This window comes from Neodiprion lecontei, chromosome 1 (genome assembly GCF_021901455.1).
Source record: "Neodiprion lecontei isolate iyNeoLeco1 chromosome 1, iyNeoLeco1.1, whole genome shotgun sequence".
Taxonomy (NCBI): Eukaryota; Metazoa; Arthropoda; class Insecta; order Hymenoptera; family Diprionidae; genus Neodiprion; species Neodiprion lecontei.
Window position 1 is genome coordinate 19,533,814 of NC_060260.1, and position 12,068 is coordinate 19,545,881.

Genomic DNA, 12,068 nt, shown 5'->3' on the forward strand with positions numbered 1-12,068 from the left:
TTTGCAACCCATGTACCTCACCCTCTTCGCTTTTGATAATTGTTTGGTATGATGTTGCAACCACGGTTTCAATCGACTTAAAACAGTGTCGGAATTTTTTTCAGATTTCTTTAGCCACCACTGAAATAGAAAAAAATTGAAAAACCAATTCCGAAAACGCTTCTTTCAAAATTCTGAAAAAATTCACACTGATTTTATAATTAAAAATATGATTCTTAAGCACGAGACGATAATGGGATCTCTACATTTACTATAGTTTTCGCAAGTTTTTAGTTTTCTTGGATCTTTGAATAACTTGAAAAAAAAGAATGAAATGGTATGAACTATATTCAGGCCTTCTGGCATTCCTCTAGATTTCAGAAAAATTGAAATCCATTAGTAATAGAGAAATTTATGACCGAATAAATAAATAGAAACTCCAATTCCGGCATGAGAAAAAAAAACTTGCTAGAAAAGTAGTAAATGTTGAGATCCCGTTATCGTGTTGTGCTTAAGAATCATATTTTTAATTATAAAATCAGTGTGAATTTTTTCAGAATTTTGAAAGAAGCGTTTTCGGAATTGGTTTTTCAATTTTTTTCTATTTCAGTGGTGGCTAAAGAAATCTGAAAAAAATTCCGACACTGTTTTAAGTCGATTGAAACCGTGGTTGCAACATCATACCAAACAATTATCAAAAGCGAAGAGGGTGAGGTACATGGGTTGCAAATTTGACGTGAAATGCCCAACGTACAATGTATATCTATTAGGATGGTCGTTAAACGGATTTTTTACGTTAATGGCTTCGAATACAAAAAACCGTCTCTATTTTTTTCAGATTTTCATTTCGAGCTCTTAGTGGCCTTATGTGATTTTCTTTTTAATTAGAAAAAAAGGTAATTAATGATTTCCGGAATCTCGCCTATTGACAGTGATCTCAGATAGGAAATATCCTCAGGTTTAGGGAAAAAATAATTAAAGAAATCCCACCTGTGCGCAAAATTGTTAAGAATCGATTTGAATACCAAAAAATTAAGGAAATTTGGAAATTGAGGAACATGTTTTGCCAAAAAAAAAAAAAGTTAAAACGATCGAAAATGTGTACTACATTCTTGGGCACTAGAATGGAATTCCCCACACATCTTCTTCCTATACAATCAAAAATAAAAACGTTTGACAATTCAAGGAAAATTAAATAAAGTATAAAATACGACTACAGGTCCTTCCCTTTTTTTCTCTTTTTAATCTATAAAGTAAATAGACGAGCGTCAAACCTGCCGGTTTTTGCATGCATGTAAAATAATTATGTAATTCACTTACCATCTTGATACCTCGAGAGATGCTGGCATTAAACTGAACACTGTGAAGCCTCTTAACTGGCTGCCAATATCAGAAAAGGAGAGGGGTCCATACATTGTTGCTACTGAAATAATTTTGTCGTTCCGATCTCGCATCTCTCAAAATTCTTAAGAAATACTCGTCAAGACTGATATAAAATGGGCGTTTTTTTTTTAATAAGGAAAAGTTTTGACAGTAATGGAAAATAGAGATTACTAAAAACAAATGTATTGTTTTTTAATAACACCGGCCCAATTAAATTTTAAAAGGCTTATGGTTGAATAAACTTCAGATTTGGGTTTAGCGGACCAAAATGCATAAAAATCATACTTGGTCTATAGTTCCACAAATTTTTTTCTTACCAAAACTGCTAATTTTTGGCTATTTTTATGGTTTTTTGCAATTTACTCAAAATTTTGAGGGTGTACGGGCAAAACTGACTTCAGATTCGGATTCAGTGCGTCAAAATACATAAAGATAGGTAGGTCCGGTCAAAAGTACAGACCACTTTTTTTTTATTTTTGTGGACCGGTGTTATTAAAAAACAATACATTTGTTTTTAGTAATCTCTATTTTTCATTACTGTCAAAACTTTTCCTTATTAAAAAAGAGGCGCCAAAAACGGGGAATAAATCGATTCACACTCGGAATTTTATTGTTTCAATTATTTGTTCTCTTCTGGATTACCCCCACTACAAAAAGGGTGGGTTCAGTAAAACAAAAAGCAAAAGGAAAGAAGGAAAAAATCGACCGGCTCTGGAAATTTTCTTTCTTTCATTTGTTTTTTCTCTCCGAAAATACAAAAACAAAAGCCGGGATTGAATTTAAAAAAAAAAAAAAATAAAAAGAGTGAACTGCGATCGAACCCGTGTCCCGCATCACTCCATCCTCATTTTTTTTTTTTTTTTTTTTTGAGAAGGAAACCATATTTATTTAGATGAACAATAAATGTACAATATTTACAATGTTGTACTTGTAATTATCTTAGTTTATGTAACTCCGGCTTAAATTTTAAGCTCAATCTAACATTTTGTTTTACATTAAGTGGTTAACTTATTTTTTAGTGTTTTGTTTAAGACTTGAATACAGTATTATAGCAAAGGCAGCAGTAATTAACTTAAATACAGGAAAACTTCGCGCAAAAACCTGTGATTGAAAATTCATCCTCATGTGGTATCCACTCAGCCACACCACAGCTACGTCTGTGAGCGCGCGTTTGCTCGGTATGTTTATGGAGCTTGCTTGGAATTCGCTGATGCTTCTCTGGAAGATTCAGTTCGAGAAAAAAAAAATTTCCCCCAACCACTTGCCCATTGCACATTTTGCATAAATGTCATCGAGCTGGCTTCGTATATTTTTCCATAGACTGCGTGCACAAATATTCGAGAATACCAGGCGTCACATATTTTCATATCAATAAAAAAATAATATATATTAAAAAAAAAAAAAAAAAGTATGCGGACTGGGAATAGTTAACTAATTTGGTTCAGCGTCCGCTAATTGATTCCAAGATTTATCAAATCTGGAGATACTTTTATTCGCTGACATTCATAACTGAAACAAAAAAAATCCCAATTCTTGCATTCCTGGAAACATCTGTGCGAGCGGGGACAAGGATGCGATTGGCAACCACTTGCTCGAGCAGCCGAGTGTATCTATATATACACGATTGTGGGCCACCTTCGGTGCATGGCCGCTCGATGTCAGGTCGGAAATGGGCCACCTTCGGTGCGTGGCCGCCTAGGTGTCACGTCGACGCTCCAACTTAGCTGGTATCACGAAAAGCCGAGCGTTGGAGATCTCCCTACTCATCTCTGTCTTGACCTTCCTAATCTAGGGACCTTGGTTCCATTCAAGGTCCCTAGATTAGGAAGGTCACGCGTGTTCCAGTTTTTCTCACTATAACGTGGGCAAAAATGTTCTATGCGCGTTCGCCCAAAAAATATCAAACTTACATTACCGCATTAACCAGTTTTGACCACGGTCTTACAGCAGAGAGCTTATAGACAGGTCTGGGCACTCCGGCTGCAAAACCGTGCTCGAAAATGAAGCCGATGTTGTGAATTTTCGCCAATAGCGCTAGTGAGGGAGAGGCCTACAGTAGGCATACACCGGCCTCGGAGATTGCAGCGCTCCGATGTTCGATGCACAAATTGAGAAACACAGGCTTCAAGACGGTCACGCTGCGTTATATAAGAAGGGGCTTGGAGTGCCCAGACCTGTCTATAAGACCGTGGTATTGACCAATCTTGCTCAATTTTTTAAGGTTAAGCATTAACGAGTTGCGTCTTTAGTGTCCTGACCACGGTCTTATGTACAGGTCTGGAAACTTCATTGGAGTGGGTAGGTCGCTTATTGAAGCAATTTTTGTGTGCACTAGTCGCCACTAGGTTCGTTGCGATCTTATCAACAGCGGCAGCGGGGACGGGGGGTCCAGACAAGCCGTGGTATTCGCCACGTATTCGCATATATGTATATGGGTATTCGCTACTCACGCTCACTCATCGTATTTATTGAGGTTATTGTTATTCTGGTAACTAAACCGCAGCGACAACTTTTCCACCACGTTAGTGAACTGTGATGCGATGTATACCTTAAAACTCACGAGTGACAACAAACCCATAACCTCACTACAAATCAGAACAAAGCAATATAGTATTTTACTTGAAAAACAACGTTCAATTTGATAATGGTGTACTTAAAACTCAAGGTATGAAAGATTTCGTCAACAAATTCCAAAAATGCTTTATCTTATATACTAATTTGTTGTATTAATAAGTGTTTCGAGGAAAAAAACTACTGTATGTGACGTGCGCCATTTTCTTGTCCCCACTTTTCTGCACCTTTACACTATTGCGTTCGCGCTATCTTATAAGCTACACTCGAGAAGCCGACGTACACTCCCCCGCAATCCCTAGTACACTACCCTAGTTCTTTTTACACTCACGAGTGTAGAGTGTAGCTAACACGAACAAACCTAATGTTTACACCGTGTCATATTGTGCTCTAAATGGAAAGCATCCATTGTCATACGAAACTTTTGGCGCATTCTCACTAATTTTTTTGCCCACGAGTGACTTGACCTTCCTAATCTAGGGACCTTGAATGCAACATATGATATCAGCGCTGCGGGTGGTGCTATCGGTACTACAAACTTTCAATCAGAATGTAGTCCACCTTTGCCTTCGGAAAGAGTACTGAGTTATGTCTACTTCTTCTTTTTTAGCCACGTGAACATAACTATTAGACGTATCGTAGTTGTAATACCGAGGTTTGGATTTAATAGATTGTAATTCGAATCATAAATGTTGAAAAGCTTAATTCTTTATTCAGTTATACTAGAATTAACGGACTTATCACATGATTCATATCCGCTAAATCTAACACTTCACACTGGATTATAAAATGCTAAATCAAAACAGTCAACCTATTTGGAATTCTGTAGATAAATACATTGAACCATTGTTGAAACGCGTTTTAGAAACGCAAAGAATTGGTAAGAAATTAGTTACAACTCAGTCAAAACGTGAAACTATATTCTTATTTGTGCCTTCTAAAATTTTTTTTAAACCTGCAGGTGTGTCATGTGGCAAAGTTGAAGTAAATAATATCACATCTAGCTGTGGAAAGGACCGAGGTGATCGTTTCTACCTTTCCATACCCTACGCTGGAAAGACACTTATTTGGAACGTGTTGTTCAATTCACTGTGCCCAGAGCTAAGCCCAGATTTCTTATTCGATGATGACAGTTTTCTTGCTGACCCAGACGTGACTACCATTTTAACTCATGTCCCAAGCCTAGCCAGTTGGGATGTGACAAATGACGATGCCTTGCTCATGGTGATCGTTCAACTTCTTTCATATTATAAAGAACATCAGGTTAATAATTCATTTACATGATACAATAGCAAAGCACAAAGTTAGCTACAAAACGTACTGACAATAATTAAAATAAGCCAAGGAAGCCTATTAGTTCAAATTCTGGCTGTTATTGGGAAAAAGTAATATATTTATTACTTTGGAGGTGTAAGACTGTATCATACTATCGTATGTGAAAAAAGTTTTCTCGTTTTGGCGGACAGTTTTGGATTTTAGCTCACTATTATAATGTGGATGTAAATACCTAGTTTTGATGTATCATTTTTTTAAATTTCTATTATGATGAAACAATTTTTTTTTCTATTACATTTTAGTTTTAGCAATTCTTCTAGTTGGCTATCTTCTTGTAAGAATATGTGAAAATTTTAGCAATTCCACAACTCCTAAACTCTACTGTAGTAGAAATCAATATTTTTTTACTGGTAATTCTCATAATCTGGAGACATCAAAGCAAAAAGAACTGTCATAAATGCAAACTACAATATTTATGAAAACGTTTTGAAAATTGTCAGCAATATTTTACAATATTCTTATTCTGGCAAATATCATGCAAAGTACCATCAACTTTGAGTATGATAGTCAAAAACAGCTTTTTATTTTTACACATTTCTGGACAGGGTGGTGACAGACTGGGAAAACTGAGAACAGTCAAGGAATTTTGTCTGTTGGGAAAAGTCAGGGAATTATAATGGATCATAGGGAAAAATGTACTTTTTTTCCAAATCGTTTTCAAACTTCACTTAGCTCTGCTTCGTAAATTCAGTTAAGCTAACTTTTGAAAATAGTATTGTTTAATTTCTACTTATTTGTGTCAAACGAAGCAATACGATGTATTTATTAGATCCAAATTTATATATTCAAGGTGCACAACTTCTGGAGCTTTTGGTCATAAAAGCTGCCCAACATTACCTAAGTTTCGTAGGAAAAAGTCAGCGAATTCTGAATTTTTTGACAGGAAAAGTCAGGGAAGTCAGGGAAGAAGAATTTTATGTCAGTAAAATTGTCGCCACCCTGCTGGACCAATATTCTATATATCGAGAAAGACAATGCGGTCTGTACTTTCATAATACCTTAATTTCAATCTGATTCTACTTAGGAAGCAAAATCTTATGAATTCTAACTTGATACCAATGAGGGTCGTTAAAGTCTAATTCCTGTTTTTCACTTGTACTTTAAGGACAGATATTAATCAACTCATAACTGGAGTCTGCTAATACCTAGGGTTCATCCCTAAAAATTCGCGAAATTTTTATAAATTTGCAGACAATTTTTTTTGGTATGCATTGCAAAAACTCACAAATCTAAAGAAATTCACTTTTATAATTTGAAAATTTCCCGAATGTAATAAATATAAGTTATGCAAAATTATATGAGATGTTCTAGTTTTTCCACGACAATCTTTTTTCAAAATTATATTGATATCAATACTAGTTATAAAAAATGTCATTGTTATTCTATTAACAGATCAACCTTCTTGAAAAACAAGGAGAACGGTTGAAGTTCGAGTACAGCACTCTAGTTAATGAGACTGAAATATGTCCCGAAGACATGGAAGTAATATCATTGCCAACAGGTGTGAGGCCTGTAGAAACTCGATTTTTAATACGTATGGCAATGGATTTTTCAAAATTACCAGAACGCATTTCTCATCCTCAAGACGATGAAGCTATGCTGCTTGTAACCTTCAATGGGCCAGATTATGACCATATAACACCAGAACTATATCTTTCTAAGAGTTTGGAAGATGCTTTTGGAGGCCCTGCAGCTCTTCATATACCACCGTTCCAGTCATCAAAATACTTGATGGATTATGTACCGGAAGTGAAAGGATATATAAATGAAAAAGTAAGCTTCTGTCTTGTATCGATATTAACATAAATACGAACACTTCATCATCTGCTAGTTAACTATCTGAAACAATAATCTCAGTCTTTGAACCTAAATTTTGCAAATGAGATAAGTTTCAGACCTTTGAAATTGAGTGGTCTTCGGTTATACTGTTGAGCTTATCACACATTATCTCAGTTTTCAGGCGAGTATAAAAATGTATGCAAGTTCCCAAACAAAGTGTTCATTCTTTGATATGATCATTTAAAGAAAGTCACATTAATAATATATACCATGTAAAAATCGCCTCAAAATGGGTATAATTTATCACTGAAACTGTAAGATTTTTAGGGTCAGATAAAAACCACCTACCATTAAATCTTTTCACCTATTGATATCAGATACATTGCATGAAGGCAGATCTCAGTATACTGCAACTGATGAAATTCGGACATACATTTAAAAAACCATGAGTAATAAAGGTCTGAGATGTACAGATTTTCAGTTCTTAGTATGTATTACGCAGATAAGGAATACGATCTGTCTTTCAGTATTTACCAAAAATCGTTGGAAATACCGAAATATAATTATATTCCCTACATTTCAAAATAGGGGTGTGCAAATAACATTCGAATTATCAAATAATTCAGATATTAGAATTATTTTAGTAATTCAAATAATTCGAATAATTTCCGTAATTTAGATAGTTTGATTTACTCAAATTATTCGCTATAACTTTCAAATTTTCCGTGTGTTATTTCCTGATTTAAGAATACCGACTTATTGTTAGTTGAATAAAAGTTGTGAACATTGAAATTATTTCTGACAGGAAATTGCATGTAATATGTAATGTAAAATTAGAGTTGATTGTCAGTTCTGCCTGAATGGTTCTAAAAATTGGAATTGTCCGAACTCGAAGCAAATTATTCCATTTGAATCACATTACTCGTGATTTCGAACTATTCATACACTCCTATTTTAAAAGTCTACAATATAATTACTCACTCCTAACAAATCATGTGGTTTCTTTCTACAGATCAATTTACTAGCAATTTGCTTTGAGAAGAGGAAGAGTTTCATAGCAGCACTGCTTCTGTTAAAGCGTGGTAGCATCATAGAGTACGATGCTGTGGAAGCCAGTAATGTGACATTGCTGGTTGAACACCGAGACTTTTATTGCATGATTCATTTCAAATTGCCAACAACATTTCCAAAACAACCGCCACAAATCACTTTGCGGTCTATATATCACATGACTTCATTAGGGACACTCTTCAGTCAAAATGTAGAAGATCTTCCATACAGTCCTCGATGGGTGCCATTTGAGATGGTTACAAAAGCACTAAATCATATTGCAGAAAAGGAAATTCATAAATTTCAGACCAACTCTGTAAAGAATAGTCACTTCTGAATCAGTAAATATCAAAGTCAGATACACAATACCTGTTATTTGGTGATAGCCCAATATACCGTTTGCTGAACAGTAACACACTTTTGATGTATTATTATAAATAAGTCTATTTTCAAAAAGGTCATATAAATTGTATAATAACTGCTTTAAAATACTAAATTAAAAAAACATTTCATTAGTCTTACTTTATCATCCGTGATGCGTCAGTTGAATCAATGTGATTAATCAGTAAATGAGGTCAAATACCATGTCTATTAAGTTAGGATTGGGACATGTACTGCACCATTCCTCTAATATTCGAGAATTGTGATCTAAAGGGATCACAAAAATATGATTTAAAATACAGCAAATTCTACGAAAGAATGCATACTGACTTCGAATTTACATATTCACAAATTGCATTAGTTACATTTCTATTGTCAGTTCTTGTAAAAGGTGGGTTTAAATTTCTAAGTAAACTCTGTAGTGACTTGGAGCAGCAGAGTTTTGGAATGAAATCCTTCAGAATTCGTGTTCAACTTTTTTATTCTGTGTCAAAAAATGTACGTTATTTTTTTCAAACGGATAAAGTGTTTCGTTTGGAAGCAAAACTTTTTTTGGCTCCCACCTGAAAAATTACTTTAGAAAAAAAATTGATATTTCTTGCAAAATGATACGTCTTAAATTCAATTTTCAAATATCTTGATCGAAATTTGAATTTTCCCTATTTAAATAATATTAAAAATGTTACCATTCGTAATCAGCTACGTTCAAAGACTAATACTTCATTCCGTGGACCTTAATTTTAGAGAATTGGTTTGGCTACGAATTTATCAATTAAATTTTTGCTATAAACTCAATAGCTTAGTCACTAACGACTTCTAAAGGTAAATTGTTAAATACAATTGACAGTGGTTTATGCATACTTTTTGAATCGTTTGGGCTACAGAATTCGGTCGCGGACTTTTGTTAATTCTCCAAAAAAAAAAATACTTATAGTATCAAATCTGTGTCATTAAATGCGGCTGAGTGGTGCCAGAAAATGATATCTTCCCGATTTGGTTTAAGAAGTAAAAATTTATTTTACTTTCTATTGCAAGTTTTTTAGTTTGGAGCAAGAAAAAATGTTGCATCCAATTGGAACAACTTATTGCTCATAAAATCAGACCTTTATACAATGACAACACTTCTGTTAAGTCGAATGTCGTTATGTTCCACAGACACATGAATATAAATTAATCTAACTGGACGACAGGCTCTGCAAAGATGAGGATAAAATAGAATATTGTGTTACAATAGGCTAAGAGCTGGTGGCCATTTTAGTTATGTCATTTGATAAACAAAATTTTCCATCTTATCGTACTCTCTTAAAGACACCCCAACCTTCATTTCTAGCTATATGAAGCAACAATGTCCCAAAGCTGAAACTTTTTTAATATGGAGTATTTTTTACATAGGATTCAATTATAAAAAAAATAAAAAATCTATTTGGTTGTATTTTTTACGAAAAAAAAATTCTTTCTTTTCTCCAAAACGTTTGTTTTTTTTTCTCGATATCAACGGCACACGAATTTTCCATTCTGTATTTATCATTTTTATTCATATGATAGTAGGTTATTATGAGTACCCTCCATGCATATACTATACATACTTCCGAACGACTTACTATATTTATAGTCAATGATTTCGCAAAAAGTCGAACTTTGCTGTGAAATTCACATGATGCTCATGTGGATATTGCCTGTGTATAAGACATGCTATTCAGATATAGTAGATCATTTTTCCCCTTTGAAAATCACCAGTATCAGACATTCAAAACATGACATTGAAGCATCGTTTATGCCTCTGTGGTCACACCGGAATAGTCGTGTATTGTATTCATTCGCGTTTACTATACTTCGTTTACCCGTATTACACCATCAGTCATAAAAATGCTGGCAAAAAGAAAGCAGTGTTCGTATTTCGAAAATTTAGTGTGTAAGAGATGGAGGAGTAATAATTGTACCACTCAAATGAGATCCGAGCCCACATGTGAAACAAGCACAAACGTTTTGGAGATTGATAAAGAACTACAACTCAACCAGCCGCTTCCGAATATTCATGTTGCCAAAAAAAAATTCGAAATCAGTAATAATGATCAGCAGTATATGATCATTGACGTATCAGTACTAGAAGATATTTTGAGTGGAACAGTTTGTAGTGTGTGTTTTACGAAAAATATGGAGATCCACATACCGGATGTCAATTGTGGCTTTGCGTATAAAACAGAAATAAATATGGATTCGACAATATCGTCAACATGGTCTTCAGATGGTGTGACTGAACCTGGATCTAAGTGCAAAACTTTTGTCATAAGCTCACGTCTTACTGCAATAATTCTGCGCATCGGTAAAGGTTAAGCCAGTATTGTAACATGCGCGATGGTAATAAGTATGAATCCATTTTGGAATAGAGCATTTGATGGGTACACGAAGGCTTTGAATGCTTCAATTAATAAAAGAATTGAGTAAACGCTACATGAGACTTATTTAATAGTAAAAAGGCGTACATAAATCTCTCAACCGACAGTATTAGTACCTGGTTTACTCGTGGCCATACGTCAAAATATGTCGTGAAATACGTGATTGATGCAATCACCGGATATGCAATCGATTTTACAAGCATGTCAAAGTATTGCTACAGCTGTTTACAAACAAAACGACTTGGGCGAAGACATTCCAGAATAGGATCGGTGAATTGTAAGATCACAAAGCAGAATGTGTAATGAATTGCTCGTGGTCTTCAGGAGCAATGGAAATGACCCTGGCAGCGGAACTGTGGCAACGTCCTCAACAATATGGTCTATGATATACTGGAATGCTGTCAGACGGTAATTCTAAAGCGTTTTATCATTTAAACCAATTACAAGTATATGGCCCAGAAATCGTAATAGTCCAGGAAACGGGTAGAAAAAAGGGCAGTTTTATGTCACGGCGTGCAGAAAGGATGAGACCTGCGGATTCTGGTAATTCTACTAGGTAACTAGGATTCTGGTAATTCTACTAGGATCTCCTAAACTATTAATTATACAGAAAAAAAGTTCAATAACTTTTTGTAGGTCTTAGACGGACGAACAATTTCGTTTTTGGAAAATTGAAATCGGACAATTAGTTCTCTTGTAAAAAAGTAAAAACCGGCTGAAATGTCCATTTCTTAATTAACTAATTATGAGTCCAACCATGCATGTATGGCTTTAAGAATCTCGGAAAATATGTCTCTTAGGGCACTCGAGAAACTCGCAAAACCGGGGCTCGATCGGATAAATAGTTTGTGAGAAAAGCTATTTGTTATGAAAAAACCGACTTTTTTTGCAACGAATTTGCAGAGCCGTAGAGCGTCGTACAGCAATTTAATTAGCGGATTTTTAATCGAGAAGGATCCTATTATCATGTACACTTAGGGGCGAAATGATTTTTTATTGTTAAGTTGGTGATAAATAGCTCCAAAAAGAGGGCATGTTTTTCAGCCATAAACAAATGGAATTTCATCACCAATTTTTACGTTACAGGGCTACGATTAGTCTCACTCGAAAGCTGTTATTTTTTGACGAATTTACAGAAAAAAAAATTTACCAAAAGTCAATTAGGGAGGGAGATAAATTTTTTTTTTTCCTTAA

General features: G+C 34.7%; 1 protein-coding gene across 2 annotated transcripts; it reads left to right on the plus strand.

The window, feature by feature from the left end:
- Nucleotides 1–4,505: 4,505 nt before the first annotated feature.
- LOC107217653 (BRISC and BRCA1-A complex member 2) lies at nucleotides 4,506–10,711 on the plus strand. Of its 2 annotated transcripts, none has more exons than XM_046745385.1 (4): nucleotides 4,506–4,813; nucleotides 4,895–5,157; nucleotides 6,661–7,041; nucleotides 8,060–10,711. In XM_046745385.1, the coding sequence occupies exons 1-4, from the start codon at nucleotides 4,723–4,725 to the stop codon at nucleotides 8,432–8,434; spliced, it is 1,110 nt and encodes a 369-aa protein (XP_046601341.1). In that variant the 5' UTR covers nucleotides 4,506–4,722; the 3' UTR covers nucleotides 8,435–10,711. The 2 variants fall into 2 exon arrangements, with proteins under 2 accessions (XP_046601341.1, XP_015510753.1); XM_015655267.2 differs by having other exon boundaries at nucleotides 4,507–4,813; nucleotides 4,895–5,196.
- Nucleotides 10,712–12,068: the final 1,357 nt, after the last annotated feature.